A 24,512-nucleotide genomic window follows, 5' to 3' on the forward strand; every position below is an offset into this window, starting at 1 on the left:
ATGAGACAACCCTGGATATGACTATAAAGAAGGTAGCCTTTGCCATGGGAGCCTGAATAGGATTTAGCAAGCCAGTAGGAAGAAGGAGTATGAAAATCTGAGAGTTGGACATAGACAGGTGAATGAAATAATATAGTTGAGGTAAGAAGTGTGCTTGGGAAACAATAAAGTGACAAACGTTTTGATGCAAATAAAGACAGCTTCCACTTTATGTACAGTACATTAAAATATCTTGTGGATAAATTATCACTGTGCTTGCTCACTGTGGTAGCTCACTGTGGGTGGTATGGTGGTCCTTGGTGCTATAAGAAATAAGGGTCAGCAAACCAGTTAGCAGAACTTCTCAATGGCTTCTGCTTTAGTTCCTACCTCAAGTTCCTGCCCTGAGTTCCCTGCATGGTGGACTATACTTCGTAAACTGAAATAAACCCTTTCCTCCCTAAGTTTATTTTATTTGGTCATGGTGTTTTGTCACAGCAATAGAAACCCTAAGATAATCACTGAAGAACAGGAACTCCACAGGAGAGCAGAGAGCAACAGAACCAAGAAATCTGGGCACAGAGGTCTTTTCTGAGACTGATACTCCAACCAAGGACCATGCATGGAGATAATCTAGAACTCCTTCACAGATGTAGTCCATGGCATCTCAGTCTCCAAGTGGGTTTTCTAGTAAGGGAAACAGGGGCAGTCTCTGACATGAACTCAGTGGCTAGCTCTTTGATCACCTCACCCTGATGAGGGAGCAGCCTTACCAGGCCACAGAGGAGCACAATGCAACCAGTCCTCATGAGACCTGATAGGCTAGGGTCAGATGGAAAGGCAGGAGGACCTCCCCTATCAGTGGACTTGGAAAGGGGTATAGGAGGAGATGAGGGTGGGAGGGTAGAATTGGAAGGGAATGAGGGAAAGGGCTACAGCTGGGATACAAAGTGAATATAATTAATATAAAATAATAATGATAAAAAGAAACATAACTTTTATCAAGACCTACATTTATGAAGAATTCCTAGATTAGTTATTTCCTATTATATTATATAGTTACTTATTTCTTCAGTGTTAAGATTAGAACTTTATTTTTATCTGGCTCTTATTTTAAATTTCTTGTAGGATAGAGCTTCTTACTATATATTTGGATATGAAATTTTATTAGTCCATTTTATGATGCCAGTAACACAGAACCTCTGCTTATTACAGACTGGAGAAGAGGTTTATTTTGACTCACAGTCCTGAAGATCAAAGGTGTTTTGTTGTTGTTGTTTTTTCTGGCAAGGTAGTGCAGAGTATCACTTGATAGAAGAAAAGGGAATGAACACATATAACTTATCTCCTACAAAGCCACCAGCATTCAACCATGGATTTTCTACCCACTCAAAGTAAACTAATCCCAAAGACCCCACATCTAAGCATGAGTTTGTTTAAGTTTCCATAGAGGGTTTTACTTTCCTTACAATGATGATTATGGGTTAATACCCTTACAGTAGGGGTTAAATGTCAACACACTGGGATACTTAAACCACTATCCAGTCTATAGCAGAAAGTTTCTTTTTTACATTAAAACATTCCATAAATTCCTGTACTATAGTAAGGGTACTTTAATTAGTTCTGCATATATTAACCATATGTAAAGATCAACTGTCCTTTTCCACCCTCTCTTAGGTTATGTATATACTATTTTAGAAAATAGATAAAATGGTCTATAGAAGCTCATGTAGGGATATTGCTAATATCGGTGTATTAATAGTCATTGTGCATTTTATTTAGTGATTTGGTGGAGAGTTTTGTAGACTTGAAGACTTTTGGCTTCTTTTTAGAATTGACTTACATATTTGAGACTCAGGTTTACCCATAGTGACAAATGTTGCTTTGTTTATAGCATTTTTAAATGACTAGATTTTTACTAGAGGACATTATTAATTTAACTGTGAAATAAACTTGCATTCCATCTATGCGCTCTTGTAGAAATGACTCTTAAGAACTGCTTTTCACATTCTAATAGGATAATGTACTTTGGCAATAACATATTAATTGGTTAAATCTTGGTTGGCCAAGATTAATGTAGATTCCAGAGTGCTTGCTAGAGCTCAATAATAGTTTGTCTGAGGATGTTTTTCTACAATTATTTTAAAAAGGCCAGACAGGGTGGCAATCCTGTTAGCCCTAGCATTCAAGATTCAAAAGCAAGCAGCAGAAGCTAGGAGATCTCTATGAATTCTAGGCAAGTGTGGTCTACAAAGCAAATTCCAGGCCATCTGAGTATACATAGTAAGACCTTGTCTCAAAATAAAACAATAAAATATAATAAAAATAAGAAATAAAATGATTTGAAAAGTACCAGCCATTCTGGGTTTAAAGTATTACAGATAATCTATATGCATAATTGTGATTTCTTTCTGATTTTTCTTCTTGTGAACACAGTTTCTGTGGAAAGAGACTTTAAACCATCCGTCTCAAATAGCCAGAATACCATCTGTATACCTCCATTGACTTCTGTTTCAGTTAAGCCCCAAGTTGGCTGTGGTGAGGATTATTTGCTTTCCAAATTACCATGTGATGGTAAAGAAGTACCATTTGTGGTGCCCAGGTTTAAATTATCTTATATTCAGCCCAGGACACAAGGAACTCCTTCACATCTGGATGAACTGGAAGGTAAACAACAAACTGTCAAGATTTAAAAGTCAACATGGACTACTAAAATCTATTAATGGGGTTATTTTGCTTTTTTTTTTTAAACTTAGCTTTCACATAAAATTTATGCAAACATTTATATTTTGAGTTTTATAAATTCTTTATGTAGTACAGCTTAATAAATAGTATTTTTGAAATGTCCTGTTGTAGAAGCTGATCACAGTATAGCATGGCACATTTATATATAGTTTGACTTTAAAATGACATATTTTTGTTTATATGTGTATATGTTTATGTCTGTGCATACTACATATTTTTGGGTGCTTGTGGAGGTTTGAAGAGAGCAGGAGATCTCCTGGAGCCAGAGCTACAAGTGGTTGTATGCTGCTCAGTATGGGTGCTGGGAACTGAACTTGAGGCCCCTGGAAGAGCAGCAAGTGCTTTTACCTAATGAGCTGTATCTCCAGCTCCTTCAGTTTGACTTTTAAAATAGTCATATTATCTTTTATTCACCTGGAAAGAAAAAGTAAAAGAATTTAATCAGTAAGCACTGAAACAGAAATAATTTATCTACTATTTTCTACAATTTGGTACAATAAGACATAGGAAACAGTCATATAGTCTTTCTGTTTCTTGCTTCTTGCTTGTCATGTCTTTCTTCCTTCTCCTCTCTGCTCTTCTTCTCCTTTACTCCCTTCCTTCATTCTCAGGCTATACTTTTCAGACTGAATAAGTACATGAATAAGGTAGGTTCATTGCCTGAAATTTGGCTCACATTGTGGAGGTTAATTAGTAAAGTAAAATGAAACAACACATAGCTATTATTTAAAAAACTGTCTTAGTTCATTAAAGTGCTGCCAGTCGCAATAGCTTTTTCCCCCTCAAAGTTTTTATTAGAAAAAATTTCAAGCATATAAAGGAGTTGAAGGAATTTAACAGTAATACTTTCATGTCTAACACTTAAATTGTCCCATTAACATTTTTCTGTGCTTTTGTTTTTAATCATTATTTATATGACTCCATCCTTCTATCCAACATTAACCCTCTTTTTTTGGCAGTGAATGGGTAAAACATTTAAGAATAAATTGAAACCATCAATATATTCCTTCTAAATACTTACAGGTATCTTAATACAGATACTTACACATTTACTGAGGTTTACTGATCTATTTACAATTGTATTTTAACACAAATCTTATGAACAGTGTACTTTCTAAAACTGATTTTGATTTTTTTGTGTATTTGCTGAGTTTGAAATCTGTTGTTTGTTTAATATTGACAAATACATATAATAGTATAGTTCAAACCCATGTCAAGATATATATTACTTGTCCACATATTCTTTTTTGTTGTTTTGTCTTTTCCTTTTTCTTTTGGAATTCTGATTATATACATTTTGAACTTTTGATAATTGTTTTATGGATATATGGGACTGTTTTCAAACTTTTTTCTTTATTATTATTATTTATTACAATTTATTCACTTTGTATCCTGGCTATAGCCCCCTCCCTCATCTCCTCCTGGTCCTACCCTCCCTACCTATGCCTTTCCCCTAGTCCACTGAGGTCCTTCTTTCCTACTATCTGACCCTAGCTTATCAGGTCTCATCAGGACTGTCTGGATCCTCTTTCTCTGTGGCTTAGTAAAGCTACCTTGCCAGGGGGAGGTGATCAAAGAGCCAGCCACTGAGTCCATGTTAGAGACAGCACCTGCTCCCCTTACTAGGAAACCTACATGGAGACTAAGCTGCCCATGGGCTATATCTGAACAGGAGGTCTAGGTTCTTTCCATTCATGGTCCTCGGTTGATTCATCAGTCTCTGTAAGACCTCCTGAGCTGTTGGTCTCCTTGTAGCACTCCTATCCTCTCCAGATCTTTCTATCTTTTTCTTCCATAAGATTTCCTGCACTCTGCCCAAAGTTTGGCTATGAATCTCAGCATCTGCTTCAATATGCTCATGGGTAGAATCTTTCAGAGGCCCTCTATGGAATGTTTCTGTCCTGTTCCCTGAAATGAGAGTATGCTTACATTTTTAGGAATAGTTTATAAAAGTAATGGGCCATCTTTGGTGGTATTGAGGATCTTTAGTAATAATAACAATAACTTTATATATTGTAATAATATATTTATATATGACATATAGTTATATAAACAAATTTTATGTTACTTATAATAAATAAATACTTTATTTACATATTATACAACTTAATTTATATATAATTTAAAAATATATTATACAATAATAAAAGGGTAAATAATGCTCTTAGAGTCATTGATAACTTTTGTTGTCGTAAACTAAGACTTCAAGTAACATTTTGTGTATGTGCTAAATGATTTAAGTGTTAGTTTATAAAGTATATAAATAATAGTGCTCAGACATGACAACTCTTTAGAATCTCCCTGCTCTGCACTGTAATTCGATTATGCAATGTTAACTGAACCAGAGTGAAGGTAAAGTATCATCTCATATTTCATATCTTATTTTTCTTTTCTGAACTCAGTGTAAATCATTTATTTTATCATTTAACTTAATATAGAAAATACCAGTTTATGCTGTAGGTACAATTTTAAGTAGGACAGAGAATCAGAGATGACAATTGAAACATTTTAAATGATTTTTTTGTGTGTTTGTGTGTATAATGTGTGTGAATGTGTATTTGTGTATATGTGTGCATACATGTGCACATACTTGTGGAGGTCAGAGGTTGACACTGCTTGTCTTCTATTGCGCTCCATTCTATTTTTGAGACTTTGTCTTTCCCTGAGCCCAGAGCACACCACTTGGCTGCATTGGCTGGCCAGTGGGCTCTGAGAATCTTCGTGATTCTGTCCTTTCAGAGATAGGGTTATAGACAAGTGTCAGCATACTTGGCTTTTATGTGAGTGCTGAAGATCTAGATTCAGGCCCTCCTGTATGGAAGGCAGGCACTTCCTGACTAAGCTATTTCCTCAGCCCTTGAACTGAAAAAATATATTCATGTATATGGCTGCATGCATGCACAGAGATCTGAAGACAACCTGTAGTGACACTTCCAGGAACATCACCTATCTCCATTGAGAGAGGATCTGTCCATAAAGCTTACCAATTAGGCTAGATAGGATGGCCATTATGCTCTCCTAGCACTGGGTTTATAACATGCATATCTATGCCCAGCATCTTTGATGGGCTCTGAGAAATAAACTCAGATCCTCATGCTTGTAAGAGAAGGACTTTACTGACTTAGCATCATAACTTAAACCTTTGGAAAACCTTAGCTTATGCTATATGATTATTAAACCTGAAAGAAAAACTTAAAGTTCCTTAGCCTTTTCAAATAGTAAGATACCTTACATATGGAGAAAAACACACAAAGAGAAATGTAAAGTTCAGTGATGTATTAAAAAGTAAAGCAGCACATATGCAGACACCAGCCAAGTAAGGAAAATAGAGAACTACTAGGAAGCTTACTTCTTATTTCCTGAGGGTAGTCAGTATCACAATTGCTATTATCATAATTTTTGTTTTTCTTAATACTTATGCACATGTTTTTAAATGTTTGTCCCCCCATTTTCTGTCCTTTATTTATTTGTTTTATTTTTATTTTATTGAATTTTTTTTTTCATAGACTATATTTTTAATTACATCTTCCCCTCTCCCCAAACTCCTCTCAGTTCTTCCCTGCTTTTGTCTTCATATCCTTTTTGTCTCTCCTTAGAAAACAAACAGGCATCTAATGAATAATAAGAAAAGAAAGTAAAATAAGATAAAACAAAAACAAACAAATCAGAATAAGATAAAACAAACAGAAGAAAAAGAGCCAAAGGAAAAGTACCACAAATATATATAGACACAGAGACACATATGTTTGCAAACACAGGAATCCCATGAAAACATAAAACTGGAAGGCAGTATATGTATTCAAAGGACCTATAAGGTAAACTAAATAAAATGCCCTGGCATAACATGAGAGAAAGAACCTCTAAAGTTATCATCGGGTTCATTTGTGTTGGCTATTTGATGTTGGACATGGGTCCTACTCCTAAGAGTATGTTGGGATTCAAAGTGAATAAATAAATAAATAAATAAATAAATAAATAAATAAATAAATAAATACTGAAAAAAATATTTTTCTTTCAGTGAGACTCTCTTGGAGAAAACTAATTCTTCATTTGCAAGTGGTTATCAATTGGAGATAGCTTTTGGGTTAGGGATGGGGACTCTGGTGCAGACCTGCAGCAGCCCTGTGCTTGATGTCACCATCTTTGTTCATATGTGCATTGGTCATGCTCTGTTTAGAAGGCCTGTTTTCTTGGTGTCCTCCATTTCCTCTGGTTTTTAAACTCTTTTGACTCTTCTGCAGAATTTCCTAAACTCTGAGAGGAGGGATTTGATAGAGACATCCCATTCAGGGCTGAGTGTTCAAAAAAATCTCTCACTCTCTGCACATTATCTGGCTCTAGGTTTCGGTATTTTTTTCCCACCTGATGCAAGAAGAAGCTTTCAGCAAGGCACTGATTTATGAACATAGCAGAATGTTATTAGGAGTCATTTTATTGCTATGTTCCTTAACAGAGAAGTAATATTGTGTTTTCACCTAGGTCCCTGACCTATCTAGTCCTAGGTTCTTGACCATACACGCAGTGTCAGAGATGGGTTCCATCTCATGGAGTGGTCCTTATATCAAATCACATTGGTTGATTACTGCCACGGGCTTTGTACCACTATTGTGCCAGCATATCTTGCTACAAACCTGGTCATCATTGTAGATTGCAGGGTTTGTAGCTGGGTTGTGTTTATCTTTCTCCTTTGGTAGCATGCAGAGTACTTTCCAGTTACCATGAATACTAGTTTCCAGGGGTAAAGGTTCTATGTAGGCACCAGCTTGATTTTGCCATGTTCAATGAGTTGTGTAGGTGTTGTCTTCAGTGATAGGTCCTTACCATCGGTTTGTGGAGAGCAACCAATAGCCTTGGCAATAGCCTGGGTTGCTTAGGGGTTCCGTGGCCAACAACTTGATTAGATGTAACCCATTCCTGTTACTAGAAGCCTCATTTGGTGACAAGAAATATCCATCTGGGGTTCTGTCTCCCCCATTATTTGGCAATTTCATTTAGATCACCTTTATATATGTATATGTTTTAGGAAGCTTTTACTGGTTTAGGTTTCTATATGCTCTCTCAAATGGCCTTTAGATATAGCTGTATTCCTTTCCTGTATTCCCTCCCTTATCGCCTCTTCTCTCCTTATTTAATCCTCCCATTCCAGCCCCCGTCATCTATCCATAACTATTTTATTTCCCTGTCCTAAGAGATGTATCCCTCCTGCCTAGTCTCTTACTCTCTACCTAACCTCTGTGGCTTATACAGATTATAGCTTGCTTATCATCTCTCCAGTCCTTGATTTTCTTCTTAAGGTTACATTAAGATATAGTCTTGGTTCTTAGTATTTTTATTTTTATTCTCTCATATATTACATCCTGACTACAGTTTCCTTCCCCCCTTCCCAGTGTCTCTCTCCCACTTCCCCTCTCCCCCAGATCCACCCCAAATCTGTCCTCAGAAAAGAGCAGACCTCCAACGGACATGAACCAAACACAGCACAACAAGCTACAGTAAGACCAGGCATATACAATACAGCAAGGCTGGGTGGGGCAACCCAGTAGGTGGAACAGGAGCCCACAAACAGGCAAAAGAGTCAGAGATGGCCCCTGCTCCCACTGTTAGTAATCCCAGAACACCAAGATACTCAGCCATAATATATATGCAGAGGACCTTGGTCAGATCTCCATAGACTCCCAGATCTCTGTGAGCCCCTATGATGATGATTCAGTCAGTTGATTCTGTGTGTTGTGTTCCTGACCCCTCTGGTTCCTTTGATTGGTCCTCCCTGCTTCTCTGCAGGGATCTCCAGGCTCCACCTACTGTTTAGTTGTGGGACTCTGTATCTTCTCTCATTAGTTCCTGGATGTAATCTTTCTGGTAGTTCTTACTTATTTCTGTAAATATTTTAACTTATTTTGTTGTTATTTTCCAACTTAATTGAACTGTGGTTAAAAAGTGCTTTTTTATTTGAGTCCTTTCAAATAAAATATCTGCTTAGTGAATCTTATTATACATGGTCAATTTTTAAGAAATGATTTATTTATTATTTATACAGTACTCTGTATTATTTATACAGTATTCTGGCATGTCCACATGCCAGAAGTAAGCACCAGATCTCATTAACAGATGGTTATGAGCCATCATGTGGTTGCTGGGAATTGAAGTCAGGACCTTTGGAAGAACAGCCATTTCTCTTAAACTCTGAGTCATCTCTCCAGCCTGTATGTGGTCAATTTTTAAAATGTCTTAAAATGTATCTAAAATTATATTATTTAAAAGATGTTATACATGTAAGTAAAAACATAAGAGGAAATTCAGGTCATGAATTTTAGAATTGTCAATAGGGCTATAAAAAATGCTAAAAGTTTGCTAGGCTGTCTTAAGAGCAGGATTCCTGGCTTATTCTTTAAATATACCATTCAGTTAGAATTCTATAAATGTGTAATGGTTGAGGCATATGTTTTAATATAATTTGTGACAAAGTATTTTTAACCTGTCCCTTCAGTGTATCAGCTATTGGCTTATAGAAACAATTGCTTTCAGGATCTGCCAGAGCATCTTTTGGAGATCAAAAAGCAGAACTTTGCAGTTCATCCTACAGTGGATCCAGCTATGATGTGTATAATCCATGCTATATGTATCAACACTTTTCACCTGATTTAAGTAGACGCTTTCCACTTCATTTTGAAACAAAAAAATTATATGGATCTGGTAAGAAGACATTTGTGTATTTTCTTTTTTAAATTATTTTATTTTTATTAATTACAGTTTATTCACTTTGTATCCCCCCTGTACCTCCCTCCTTCCTCCCCTCCCAACCCCACCCTCCTTCTTCCCCACCCGTGTCCCTCTCCCAGGCCACTGATAAGGGAGGTCCTCCTCTTCTTCCCTCTGTTCCTAGTCTATCAGGTCTCATCAGGAGTGGCTGCATTGTTTTCTTCTGTGGCCTGGCAAGGCTGCTCCCCACTCAGGGGGAGGTGATCAAAGAGCAGGCCAATCAGTTCCTGTCAGAGACAGTCCCTGTCCCCATTACTATGGAGGCCACTTGGATACTGAACTGCCATAGGCTACCTCTGTGCAGGGGTTCCAGGCCATCTCCATGAGTGGTCCTTGGCTGGAGTATCAGTTTCAGAAAAGACCCCTGTGCCCAGACTTTTTGGATCTGTTGCTGTTAATTACAATTTATTCACTTTGTATTCCAGTTGTAGCCCCCTGTCTTGTCCCCTCCCAATCCTACCCTCTCTCCCTCATCTCCTCCCATGCCCCTCCCCAAGTTCATGGATATGGGAGGTCTTCCTCCCCTTCTATCTGACCTTAGCCTATCAGGTCTCATCGGGACTGGCTGCATTGTCTTCCTCTGTGGCCTGGTAAGGCTGTTCCCCCCTCAGGGGGAGGTGATCTGTCATTTTTATAACCTCAGATTTTATATTGTTTTCTTGCTCTTCAGGTGTAATAGTATCTCCAGGGCTTACTGAGGTAGAATAGTTGGTTTCCAGTGGTGTCATATGGGTTTTGTTGCTTGTGTTCTAACACTGGCCTCTAGCCATCTGGTTGTCTCTGATGGTCAGGCAGTTCTGAAGTAAGCTGAGAGAGCTCTAAGGTGAACTTTGCTTGGAAGTAGGGGACCTACAGGCTTCCTCAGGATGGCAGACAATGGGAGTTGGCACCTGTGTACATCTTACCTGCTGGGTCTGCTGTTTGTGTTTCAGGTGGGCCTGGCAGGTCAGGAGTAGGTGGAGAGGGTAGCTGAATGCTGCTGCTGGTGTGTGTGTGGGTGGGGGGTGCCCATAGGCCTCCTTAGGATGGTGGGCAATGAGGCTTAGTGCTTGCATACAGCTCACCTCTGCTGGATTTGCTGTCTGTGGCCCATGTGGCCAGGCAGATCCAATATTTTCTTTTTGTGTTCTAATCATCTAGCTGAATTTAAGAATTCACGATTGGAGGTACATACAAAAAAATTGAAACTGACTGGAATTTTTTAGTTTGATATTATCTCAGATGCATAAAATTCTCAGGTTTTTAGGTGTCATGGGTCTACATGCATGAATCAACATCACTGAAAATTTAAAAAAAATTTTTTTGTAAGGGCCTGCTGTAGCACTGTGCTAGAATACACATTTAGTGTAAAGAGTGTCTTTTTTAAAATTTATTTATTATTTTTTTTCACAATTTATTCATTATGTATCCTGATTGAAGCACCCTCCCTCAACTCTCTCAATCCCACCCTCCCTCCATCTCCCTCTCATCCCTTCCCCTAATCTACTAAAAGGGGAAGTTCTCCATTATTGCCACCTGCCCTAAGCTTGTTAAATCTCTTCAGGTCTGTTTGGATTCTTTTCCTCCGTGGCCTGGCAAGGCCTCATCATCAGGGGCGAGTGATCAGAGAACAGTCAACTGAGTTCATAATAGAGGCAGTCCCTGCTCCCCTCACTCAGAGACTGAGTTACTAATCGGCCACATCTGAGCAAAAAGATCTTACAATTTGGGAAAAGAACTAGAAATACAAGAGCACATGGGATTCAAGACTGAAATGTTATCATGTTATATGTGCTTATTAAATAGTAGTCGAATTACATTTATCAAGGAGTACTTACATCCTATTAAATTATTTTTTTTCTGGATGAAAGATTGGGGAATATAAGCAAAACCATGCTTAATATTTGATGTGGATATAAAAATATATTATTTGAGTGCTATAGAGTTCTGCCTTAAAGTTTAAAATAATTGAACTTTTTAAGATTTTGTCAGAATTTCTTTTTATGTATATTTGCATATATATGATATACATGATGAATTCCTATAGAGGTTTAGTTTATGACAATTAGGTGGAATGTTACTGTTTCATTTTTATTACTAAAAAAATCTACCTTTTCTCTCTTTGTAGTTTGTGATTTAAGGACCAGTAAACTTCCTGGTTCACCTGGGTTAAGCAAATCTATGCTCGATCTTACAACATCACCTCAGCGATTCATTCAGGTATAATAATAATTTCATTATATGTGAACTTTTTTTAAACAAAAAAGCCAGAACTATGTGAATTGCATTAGGAATCACATGTAAATCTGTGGCTATGTGTTTTACAACATCTGAAGAATAAAAACTTGGCTTTTCCTATATTATTTTGGGAAAGTTTCAGTGATTAATAAAAGGCATTAAATTTCTTTCATTTTACATACTTTTATATCTCTTAATTGATATGCAATGAAGCATCTTGAACCAATTGGTATCTGTAATCAAATAGTTAAAAGTACTTATTTAACTTTGCTTATTGAACATAACCAGGCAGTTACTAAGAATTAGTGTTTCTATTGAGGTGGAAGACTTTAATTTTTCAATATGACTAATATAGTATCCTTTGGTAATTTAAATACACCAAAACGTAAAAAAGGGAAATAGTGATAGAGATGAGAAAAGTTTAAAGACAAGTCATCTGTCTTCTTGTGAGTGAAAGTAAAAGCACCCTGAGCATCATTTTATATATATCCATGTACGTCTTTTTTGTTAGTGTGGAAGATGTTTTATAAATGTGTATGTATTCTCAATTAGTCTTAAAATCTTATCATCAATTTAAAAATACTTAATGCTTTATAATAGCAGTTATTAAACACATATCTGAGTTGCTTGATGACTTTGTTAAATACAAACTGTCAAGGCTTCATTCACCCCTAGAAGTTTTGATTCAGTAGTCCCATGGTAGGCTTTGAATTTTTTAAAATTTATTTTTTTTTCACAATTTATTCTTTATATATCCTGATTGAAGCCCCCTCCCTCAACTCCTTCCAGTCCCACACTCCCTCCCTCTTACCTCTATCCCTTTCTTCCAGTCCACTGAAAGTAGGAGTTCTCCTCCCTTCCATCTGAGCCTAGCTTATCAAGTTTCGTCAGGACTGCCTGGATCCTCTTCCTCTGTGGCCTGGCAAGGCCGCATCACCAGGGGCAAGTGATCAAAGAGCAGGCAATCAAGTTCATGACAGAGGCAGCCCATGTACCCCTTACTCAGGAACCTATGTGGAGACTGAGCTGCCAATCAGCTACATCTGTGCAGGGGGTCTAGGTCCTCTCTATGCATGGTTCTTGGTTGATGCATCAGTCTCTGCAGGATGGAGAGGGAGAGTTTTAAATTTTTGTTTGTAATAAAGTTTGCATGATTCAGATGTTCCTGGTCTAAATGGACTGACTATGCTTTGATAATACTGTTTTATGCTTTGATAGGTTACTGGACGTATCCAGCAATGTAGGCAATATGAAAATTAATAACAAAACAAAAATACTAAAGGCTTTCCAGTGTTACCTACTAAGGTATTTCTCAATATGTGTTAGAGAGTTTCTTCCCTCTCCTACAAAAGTGGGAAATTCTGACCAGTAACACTGATAGTGATGATGATTGAGTTTGATTCAAGGTTTATTGGGGAATGAAAGTTTTTAAAGTTTGATGTGTAGTTTCTGACTGAAGCATTTTGTTGTGGTTGTTGTTGTTGTTGCAGAGACATGACTCACTGTCCAGTGTGCCTAGTAGTTCTTCTTCAAGGAAAAATTCTCAGGGTAGTAACAGAAGCCTGGGTAAGGAATACAGTGTCCTGGTTATACTGTTAAGCAGATTATTTCTACTTAGTAATATCTTGACAGTGTTATAATTGTATAAAGAAAAAAACATATTCTATTCATTGTATAATAGTGTATTTCTGTTAACAGTATTATAACTAACTCAGATCACATAACCCATGGCTCAGTGTTCAAGCAGGAATGAATATTTTTTAAATAAACTGTTATATAGCTTGTACTTTTTATTTGAAGGATATGAATTAATGAATGTTCAGAAGCACATAGACCTTATAAGTGTTTTTTGAAGAGTTTTAGCTTAATTTCCCACTCTGTAATTTTGTTAAATTCCTAAACTTTGTGCATTTTTATTGTATCTTATGTTTAGGACTTTACTAAAAAACACAAAAATGTGATTTTATCAAACTACATTGAATATATATATATATTCATATATATATTCATATATATATATTCAGTGTATTTTTGCCTGGCATGGTGGCATATGTCTTTAATCCCAGCACTTGGAAGGCAAGGCAGGTGGATCTCTGAGTTCAAGACCAGCCACTACATAGTGAGTTACTGGAAAGACAGGGCTACAGAGTAAGATCCTGTCTCAAAAATCCAAAACATGCTTATTTTGTGTGTGCTTTAAAATTGGTTTATTTCAAAGATTAATTGTATTAAAAAGATTGCATGTAGTTTCAATTCTTTGTCCTTTATAATTCAGATACAATTACGCTGTCGGGAGATGAGAGAGACTGGGGGAGGTTGAATGTGAAGTTGTTTTATAACTCTTCGGCAGAGCAGGTCTGGATCACAGTTTTACAGGTAAATTAGTGGTTTCAGAACAGCAAAGGGAACTAGCCACAGAGTTAATAGACAGCCTACAAAATGGGGAAGAATCTTTTCCAGTTATACTTTAGACAAGGAGTTAATATCTAGAATATGTAAAGAACTGAAAACATAAATACCAAAAACCCCAAACTGCCAAAGAGTAAATGAGCTAAGAACTGAACAGACGTCTCTTCATATAAGAGATACAAAAGGGTAATAAATTCTTAAAGAATGTTCAGTATTGCCACTTGAGTTTTTGGTCTTAGCCATTCTGGTGGATGAAATCTCAGGGTCGTTTTGAGTTGCAATTCCCTGATGACTAAGGACATTGAGCATTTCTTTAAGTGTTCCTCTGCCATTCAATATTCCTCTATTGAGAATTCTCTGCACACGCTGGAGAGGATGTGGAGAAAGGGGAACACTCCTCCATTGCTGGTGGGAATGTAAACTTGTACAACCACTTTGGAAATCAATCTGGCGGTTTCTCAGAAAATCAGGAATAGTGCTACCTCAAGGTCTGGCTGTACTACTCCTAGGCATGTATTCAAAATATGTTCAAGTACATAACAAGGACATTTGCTCAACCATGTTCATAGCAGGTTTATTCGTAATAGGCAGAATCTAGAACAACTTAGATGTCCCTCAACAGAGGAATGGATCCAGAAAGTGTGGTACATTTGCACAATGGAATGCTACTCAGAATTAAAAACAAGGAAATCACGAAATGTGCAGACAAATGGTTGGAACTAGAAAAGGTCATCCTGAGTGAGAGAACCCAGGAGCAGAGAGACACACATATAAACTCACTTATAAGTAGATATTAGACATATAATATAGCATAAAGATACTAAAATTTGTAGGTCTAAAGAAGCTAAACAAGAAGGAGGACCCTAGGGAAGATGCTTAATCTTCATTCAGAATGGCAAATGGGATAGACATCGGAAGAGGGAGAAAACAGGAAACAGGACAGGAGCCTACCACGGAGGGCCTCTGAAAGACTCTGCCCAGTATTGTATAAAAGCAGATAATGAGATTCATAGCCAAACTTTGGACACAGTGTAGGGAATCTTATAAAAGAAGGGAGAGCTAGAAAGATCTGGAAGGGACAGGAGCTCTACAAGGAGACCAACAAAACAAAAAATCTGGGCTCAGGGGTCTTTACTGAGACTGATACTCCAACCAAGGACCATGCATGGAAATAACCTAGAACCCCTGCTCACATGTAGTCCATGGCAGCTCAGTCTCCAAGTAGGTTTTCTAGTAAGGGGAGCAGGGGTAGTCTCTGACATGAACTCAGTGACTGGCTCTTTGATCATCTCCCCCTGTAGGGTGCAGCCTTACCAGGTTGCAGAGGAAGACAATGCAGCCAGTTCTGATGAGACCTGATAGGCTAGGGTTAGGTAGAACAGAAGGACCTGGTCCTCCCCTATCAGTGGACTAGGGAAGGGGTATAGGGAGAGAAAAGGGAAGGTGAAGGAGAGGAGGAAGGGGCCTACAACTGGGATACAAAGTAAATAAATTTTAATAAATTTAAAAATTAAAAAAAGAATATTCAGTATCCTTAGTCATCAGGTAAATGCAAATGAAAACTTCTTTGAGATTCTATCTCATCCCAGTCAGAATAGCTAACATAAAAAAAAAAAATTCTGGTGAGGATGTTGGATAAAAGGAACCCTTTATGGGGGTTACATTAGTGTAACCACTGTGGAATTTCTTTGTGGAAATGGCTTAAAAAATGCCCAAAGTAAAACCTCAAAACAAACAAATGAACAACAACAATAAAGCTCCAAACAAAGACCCCCAGAAAAAAACATTCATAAATTAAGCTACCGGAGGACTCAGCTCCCTAGGCACATACCCAAAGGACCATTAACCCTACTCCACAACAACTTGCACATTCATGTTTATTGCTCTTCTCTTCACAATGGCAGAGAACTTAAATCATCCCAGAGGTCCATCAACATATGAACTGATAACGAAAATCTGCTGCATAGAAAATCTGGTGTGTATATACCAGATTTCCATTGTGTGAATACACAATGGAAATTTTTTAGCTATATAAATAAATTATGAAAATTTCAAGAAAACATATCTGGAAATTAATAAGTGAGATGAACAAGACTCAGAAGACAAATACTACATGTTCTGTTTTATATGTGAGTCCTGTTTTTGTTATTTATATTTGTACTTATATGGATATGTCAGGAAATGAGAAAGAGGATCATAAAAGGGATGGATGTTTTTTAAGATTCAAATTTGAGTATAATGTGTTCTTTTCTTCATTAATTTATTTATTTGTTCATTTTACATCCCAATTACAATCCTCTTTCCTCTCCTCCCAGTCTCATCCTTCAACCACTCTCCTGCCCACAAGAGTACCAACCACCCTGGCACATCAAGTTGCATCAGAACTAAATGCTTCCTCTTTCACTGAGGCAAAACAAGGCAGCCCTGCTAGGGAAACAGGATGCAGGATGCCAGTCCAAGTCAGAGAGAGCCCCTGCTCCAATTAGTAGGGGACCCACTGGAGGACCAAGCAGCCAATCAGCTTCATATGTGTAGACTACCTAGGACCAGTCCATGCTTTTTCTTTGGCTGTTGGTTCAGTCTCTGTGAGCCCCCATAGGCTCAGGTTAGTTGGCTATATAGGTCTTGTGGTATCCTTTACCCTTCCAGCTCCCTTAACCTTCCCCTCACTCTTCCATAAGACTCCCTGAGTTCTACCTAATGTTTGCCAGTGGGTCTCTGCATCTTTTTCCATTATCTGCTGGATGAAGCCTCTTGACAGTTATGCTAGGTTCATGTCATTTCTGGGTCTGGGATACCTAACTAAGGATGATCTTTTCTAGTTCCATTCATTTGCCTGCAGATTTCATGATGTCCTTGTTTTTAATGTCTGAGTAGTATTCCATTGTGTAAATATCGCACATTTTCTTTTTTTGTTTGTTTTTTAATTTTTATTTTTTTAACATTAATCACAGGTTATTTACTTTGTATCCCAGCCATGGCCCCCTCCCTCATTCCCTCCCAATCCCACCCTCTCACCCTCATTTATTCCCTGTCTCTTTCCAAGTCCATTGCTAGGGGAGGTCCTCCTCCCCTTCCATCTGACCCTAGCTTATCAGGTATCTTCAGGACTGGCTGCAACGTCCTCCTCTGTGGCCTAGCAAGGCTGTTCCTCCCTCAGGGGGGTTGGGGGACGTAAAGGAGCCAGTCATTGAGTTCATGTCAGAAATAGTTCCTGTTCCTCTTACTAGGGAACACACTTGGATACTGAGCTGCCATGGGCTACATCCGAGCAGGGGTTATAGGTTATATCCATACATGGTACTTGGTTGGAGAAACAGTCTCATAGAGGGCCCCCGTGCCCTGATAGATTTCCCACATTTTCTTTATCCCTCTTTAGTTGAGGGACATCTGGGTTGTTTCTAGTTTCTATCTATTACAAATAAAGCTGCTATGAACATAGTAGAGCAAATGTCCTTGTGGTTTGATGAAGAATATTTTGTGTATGTGCCTAGGAATGGTATAGCTGGGTCTTGAGGTAGAACTATTCCCAGTGTTCTGAGAAAGCTCCAGATTGATTTCCAAAATGGTTGTGCAAGTTTGCACTCCCACCAGTAGTGGAGGAGTCTTCCCCTTGCCCCACATCCTCACCAGCATGTACTGTCACTAGAGTTTTTGATCTTAGTCATTCTGATGGGTGTACGATGGAATTTCAGGGTCATTTTGATTTGCATTTCCCTGATGACTAAGGATGAGTGCTGTCCAGCCATTAGAGATTCCTTTGTTGAGAATTCTCAGTTTAGTTCTGTACCCCATTTTTTTAATTGGGTTATCTGGTTTGTTGGTGTGTAATTTTTGAGTTCTTTACATATTTTGGATATTAACCCTCTATTGGATGTTGGGATGGTGAAGATCTTTTCCCAATCTGTAGGCTACTGATTTGTCCTACTGATGGTGTCCTTTGCCCTAAAGATTTTTTTGTTTTAGGAGGTCCCATTTTTTAATTGTTGCTCTTAGTGCATGTGCTATTGGTACAGGAAGTTGTCTCCTGTACCAATGCATTCAAGGCTATTTAAGGGGGATGGATTTAATGGCTTCTGTTTTTCATTGATTGTTATGGGTAAGAGTTTTAAGGAGAATAGTAGAGGAAGAGTGATCAACTAAGACAAAATATATATGAAAATGGCATGAACGAAACTGATAGGATTCTAGAATAATGTCAAAATATTAGTGTGGGTAAAATATGAAATCCTAGCATTCTAAAATTTATTTAAAAATTATTAACTCGGTAGGGCATGGTGGCACATACCTTTAATCACAGTACTCTGGAGGCAGAGGCAGGTGTGTCTTTGAGGCCATCCTCGTCTACATTGTGAATCCCTAAACAACCGTGGCTATGTAGAGAGACCTTGTCTCAAAAAAGTTATTAACCCAATAAATATATCAGATATTCGTCTTGTCAGAGTCCGTTGTAAAAATTAAATTGTGTATTCATGTTTCTTTTAAGTGCAGAGATGTGACTTGGCCCTCTAGTTATGGAGAGAGTCCCACAATTTCTATAAAAGGAATTTTAACATTGTCCAAACCAGTACATTTCAAATCTTCAGCCAAAGAAGGGTCTAACGTAAGTAGCTTTTTGTGTTTGAATTTATTTTCATTTTCTCATATTTGTCATTTTTATTTATGTAAAATGTGAGAATAAGAAAGTGTTTTGTTTTGGAGAAGCTAAAACGATATACCCTTGCTTTTAAAAGATAATTTTAAATTCTAACAGTATTTGCGATTTCATTGTCTGATATTAGGATGAATTTTAAAAGGAAATCTTAGTTACTAGAATATATAGAAGATTAACTATAAGTAAGAAACGTTTTTACATTCCTTGCTGTCAATACTTGCTGGCTTTGAAAAGCAATTGCAAAATTGCAGTTAATCTCTTTCTCAAAATCTTCCAATTATTCTAACTAGAAGGTTTATTATCTTGAGTTTTGTTTTATAGATTGTTTTCACATTAATTTAAATACACACCCATTTTTATCTTTTGATATGGTTAAAAAGGTTTTATATGCAAATAGTATTTTAAAAAATATTTACAATTCTCTATATTTAAGTGTGTGTGTGTGTGTGTGTGTTGGTTTGTGCCCATAAGTGCAGTACACATTGAGGCCAAAAGACTGCATCTCTTGGGTCTGGAGTTACAAAGTGGTTGTAAGCCACCTGATGTGGATGCTGAGACTTGAACACAGGTCCACTACAAAACAGTGTGCACTCTTACCATCTAAGCCATCTATCTAGCCCTGAAAAGATATCTTTTAAAAGAACATGTCGTCTTAAAATAATAGAGTTCAAGTGTCTAAGAACTGAAGAAAATTCATTTTATTTATTAATCATAAAATACATCTTGGTATTTTTTATTTACTATGATTAGGAAATTTTTTAATTGAAAAATTTTCATATAATATTTTCTAATAATGCTTTTCCCCTTCTCCAAATCCTCTCAGTTCCTCTGAGCCCAACCAATTCCACAGAGTAACTTTTTTATTTGTTGTTTTTTTCGAGACAGGCTTTCTCTGTGTAACTTGGCTGTCCTGGACTCACTGTGTAGACTAGGCTGCCTCTAACTCCCGGAGATCTGCCTGTCTCTGGCTCCCAGAGTGCTGGGATTAAAGTAGTATGCCACCATGCCCAACTGGAAATATTTCTCGATTACTCTAAGACAGTGGTTCTCAACCTGTGGTTCATGACCCCACTGGGGTTGCATATCAGATAACTTGTATATCAGATATTACATTACAGTTCATAACAGTAACAACATTAGTTATGAAGCAGAAATGAAATTTTGTGGTTGCAATCACTACAACATGAGGTATTAAAGGGTCACAGCATTAGGAAGGTTGAGAACCATGGCTCTAAAACATATACATTTTTTTGAAAATTATTTTGTCAACATTATTAAAAACCTTAAAGTATTTACAGTTAGTAACAAAGCTATTTTACCTGAAATCTGTTCCATGAAAATAATCTAAAATGAAAAACGTATGTAAAATGTTCGTAATTTTGTACATAATAAAAAAATGAAAAAACCCTAAATGTCTTTAGAGAAATGATATACTCAAGGATGAACACTTTCTGAATTAAGCAGTTTTACTTTATGTTTTGAAATAAAATTAAGTTAACTTAGGAAGAATACTTTTAATACTCTTTTATTTTCACAAATCAAGTGGTTTGGTAGATCCCTATTATGGAAAATAAGAAATATACCAGCATATTTTTACCGTGTAAGATTGTTAACTAGTTTATGTGTAATATTTTATTAGTATAGTTCTTTAGCTTGGTAATTTAAAAGAAGCAACTCAGTGGTTGGGAGGTCAACAGGAACATAATTCTCTCTGATCAGATATAAATTATTATAATATGAGTCAAAGTTTGGAGACAATATCCAGCATATTGTTAGCTGGCTAGATGCTGGGAGCAACTGCATTCTGGATGGGCAAAAGCAAGCAAGTGAGCTTCCTGGAGGCAGCCCACTCATTTTTGCATGGCTGACAAATGGGTGTAACCCTGGTTTAGGTAAAGCCCCCAGGGATTTTGCCTCAAAGCTGCTATATTTCTTTCCTATGCTTGTCTCGTATGCCTGGCATCAGGCAGTTGAGCATGAATAGACCCTTGCTGCCAATAGCATAATATTCCCCCATAGGTGCTATTCTCCATGTTGGGAAGATTTCCCACAAAGATTTTGATAATTCCCGATAATGATTCCTGAATTGATACAAGTAATTTAAAAACCCTCCTCCAATATAGCAAAAACTGTTAGGAGCTCTGTGAGCCTCCATGTCAGTTACACCAAGAAGAAAAACAAGATGGAAACAAATTAATAATCGAGGAAATACACTCATCCTAGTTTTAGTCCAAGGATAAGGCCCAGGTGTACACCTTGATAAGAAAGACTGCATATAGAAACAAAGAATAAATGGTTAGCTATACAAGACAGACCCCTGTTTCTTATAAAACCCTTGACATAAAAAAATTACTCTTTGAACACATAATGAACATATGAAATAACAAAAAGATAAAACTTCTGCTTTGAACTCATAATGAGCACATAGATAAACCCACTTCTTTAAACTTATTATGAGAAAAAGTATCTAGTTATAGTTCTAATGAAAGAACTTAAAATCAGTAGTCCTATTGTAACTCCCTTTTTGTGTACTGATTATATCTATTCTTAAATGATGTAATTTTTCTTAGATAGAAAAATTTGTCTTAAAGGGTATAAAACCCAGGACAGAAATAAAGTTGTTGTTGGTTGGTTGGAGTTTTTCTCCATCTGCCATCCACCCTATCTGTCTGTCTGATTGTCTGTGTATAGGTATGAATGTCTGATTCTCTGTATGTCTGTTTAGTATATATGTACAAATGTGTAAGTATCTTTGCATATCCATGATGTGCATGTATGATGGAGGCCCTCTTGAATGTATGTATAAATGTATACATGTCTGCATGTCTGATTGTTTGCCTGTATGTATGTATGAACTGATACTATGGAGTGTGTGTGGGAGCGCATGATTTTCCTTCTTTCTCTTGCTGGCTCATAAAGAGTTAATGAGCCCATGCAGGTGGTCTGCTGCTCATCCCTGTGTTAAAGAGCTAGAAGTTTTTTGCTAATGTAACTCATAAATCCTCAGGAAAAAAAAGTCTGAAGAGTAATTTATTCAGCTCTGTATACACGTCCTCAGTCTTTCTCCTGTCCATGTCACAGCGGACTGTGACAGCTGGGTATCTGACTTTTCAGAAAGCTACACTAAAGATGTAAAGAAGAAAGTACATAGCAAAGAACAATGTAATGTTCAGTTTATTTTAAAGAGAATTTAAATACCTTTATGTGAACAGCTTAGATTCTGAATGTTTAGAAAATTTGTGTATGAAATTCTTGAGCCACTGTTACTAACTTTTGGATTATGATGAATATCAAGAGAGATGTATGAGAAAATCAAGGATGGGAAAACAGTAAAATTTTCAAAAAGGCAAAGCTGTATTATGGTGAGGTTGTTAATATTAATCTTAATTCCTAATTACAAGGATGATTTGTGAAGCTAAGTTAGATAGTAAAATAAGATACATCTATTTATTTTCATTTTTTAATGAAAATATACTTGTAAAATATATTCATACCTTCTTGGGTATGAAAACTTTTTTTATAATGGCATATGAACCTTTTTAAGAATACGTTTAATATTTTCTTGTTTTTTTTAAGGTTATTGAATTTATGGAAACTTTTGTATTTGCTATTAAACTACAAAATCTACAAGCTGTTAGGCTTGTATTTAAGATTCAAATCCAGACTCCCAGGAAGAAAACCATTGGAGAATGTTCTCTATCACTCAGAACTCTCAGTACACAGGAAATGGATTACTCGTTGGAAATAATACCACCTTCAAAACTTTCTGTAAGTGCTAATACTATCCAATTCTGAATGTAGTTCACATATGTAAAATGGTTTATTGAATAACTTTTATTTCAAATAATGAATTTTAAGAGGTTTTAGTAGCTGAGGACTCAGGAAAAATAAGAATGAATCATAAAATCCATATACAATCTGAGATTACTATAAAGTAGAATTAAGAAAATGGTTTTAGTGATAGGTAAGCTACAGGTCTGTTCACAAATTGGTTAGAGTGGCATTTGGTCCCATACTGGGCATGGAATCCAGGACCTTACACATGCTGAGCACATGTGCTCCTGCTGACTTTACTATGCCCCACCCATGCCAAACAATAGAAATTTGTCCTTATTTTAATACATTTTTACTATTACATCAAAAAATTTTATATGTATTTATTTCATGGAGGAGGATTATGCAATAGCATGTGTACGGAGGTCAGAGGGCAACAAGTGGGAATTGATTCTCCTCACTATATAGGTCCTGGAGAACAGACTCTGGTTGTCAGGCTTAGCAACAATCTCCCTCAGACTAGGCCATCTCTTTGGACAAAAGAATGAAAGTTTATAAAGTTAATTGTTTTTTCCTGTTATTGCTACAAAAAGCACTTGGTTGATTTTTGAGACCTGATATTTGCTTCTATCAACCAGGTAGCCATCTGCTTATCTTTCCCCTGTCCCCTGATCACACCCATTTGAATGTAGAGTTTGAGTGGTGCTTTTCCTTCACTGTGGGTTATGGGGGTTAAGATATGCCTCAACCTCTGGTTCGGACACCTGCAGTGCCACAGTTGAGCCCATTTGGGCTGTGTGGTTGTCATCTGTTAGGATGGTGGCCTTCCCCCCCTACCCACTGTGGAAGGAGCTCAGTGTCAGTGAGGTGTCATCAATTTTGCTTTGTAAGTGGCAGACCAGACCTAGCTGCCAGATCTCAGCACAAGATCACTTCCATTGCACAGAATGAGCTCTGAACTTTGTTCAGAGTGCATGAATGTATTGGGAGGAGTCAGGTACAGTCCTTTGCCTGGGAATTGTGTTCTGGGGAGAGTCAGCAGGTACAGAGCGCAGGTTTATTTTTGTACTGAAAATGCACTATAGACTTTCAAATCCTGTGTAGACATTTTCTCAATGAGACTTCTTCTAAAATTACTTTAGTTTGTGTTGACTTGATATAAAACTAATCAGGACATCCGGAATGATAATCTATTCAGCATTGTTCTTTTTATTCAGTATTGCTTCAGCTGTTCTAGGTCTTTGTCATTCTAAATGAGTTTTAGGATAACTTTTTATATTTCTGTGAAGAATGAGATGAGGGTTTTGATTGAGAGTCATTGAATCTATAAATAAATAGCTTTTTGGTAAAATATTAATTCTACCAGTTTATAAGCACGAATGTCTTTCCAGTTCTTAGTGTCTTTCTCAATCTCAAGATATTTAAAGTTTTCATTGTAGAGGCCGTCCCTCATCTCCTTGGTTAGGTTAGTCCAGGATATTATATTTTCTTTGAGGCTATTATGAAAAGGAATGTGTTTGTGATTGCTTTCTCAGTCTGTCTGTTGTTGGTGTATAGAAAGGCTACTGAGTTTTGCAGGTTGGTTCTGTATCTGTTATTTTGTTGAAATCGTTAATCATTTTTAGAAGTTTTGTTGTAGAATTTTGGCGATCTATTTTTTATAATAATCATATTACCTGAAATAGGGATGATTTGACTTGTTTTCCTACTCCTGTACCTTTAATTTCCTTTTCTAACCTGATTGCTCTAGCTAGTGCTTTGAGCACTATATTGAAATGGAGTGGGGATAGTGGATGATGGTCCTTTCTCATTCCTGATTTCAATGGGAGTGTTCAAGCTTTTCTTCATTGATGATAATATTGGCTGTGGTTTTGTTACATATAGCCTTTAGCATGTTGATGTATGTTCTCGACAGTTCCAATTTCTTTAGAAATTTTTAACTTATGAAGACATGTTGGGTTTTTGTCAAAGGTTT

At 37.0% G+C, this 24,512-nt stretch overlaps 1 protein-coding gene across 4 annotated transcripts in view; it reads left to right on the forward strand.

The window, feature by feature from the left end:
• Tc2n (tandem C2 domains, nuclear) overlaps positions 1 to 24,512 on the forward strand; it is a 57,060-nt gene that overhangs the window by 10,595 nt on the left and 21,953 nt on the right. For all 4 annotated transcript variants that reach the window (XM_055593199.1, XM_055593197.1, XM_055593198.1 and 1 more), the window contains 7 exons: positions 2,416 to 2,646; positions 9,250 to 9,417; positions 11,591 to 11,682; positions 13,191 to 13,266; positions 13,976 to 14,076; positions 18,596 to 18,712; positions 22,340 to 22,531. In XM_055593199.1, coding sequence (XP_055449174.1) covers positions 2,416 to 2,646; positions 9,250 to 9,417; positions 11,591 to 11,682; positions 13,191 to 13,266; positions 13,976 to 14,076; positions 18,596 to 18,712; positions 22,340 to 22,531 — 977 coding nt within the window. The remainder of the gene's footprint in view (positions 1 to 2,415; positions 2,647 to 9,249; positions 9,418 to 11,590; positions 11,683 to 13,190; positions 13,267 to 13,975; positions 14,077 to 18,595; positions 18,713 to 22,339; positions 22,532 to 24,512) is intronic.

Source organism: Psammomys obesus, unplaced genomic scaffold, assembly GCF_907164565.1.
Source record: "Psammomys obesus unplaced genomic scaffold, mPsaObe1.curated_primary_1811, whole genome shotgun sequence".
Taxonomy (NCBI): Eukaryota; Metazoa; Chordata; class Mammalia; order Rodentia; family Muridae; genus Psammomys; species Psammomys obesus.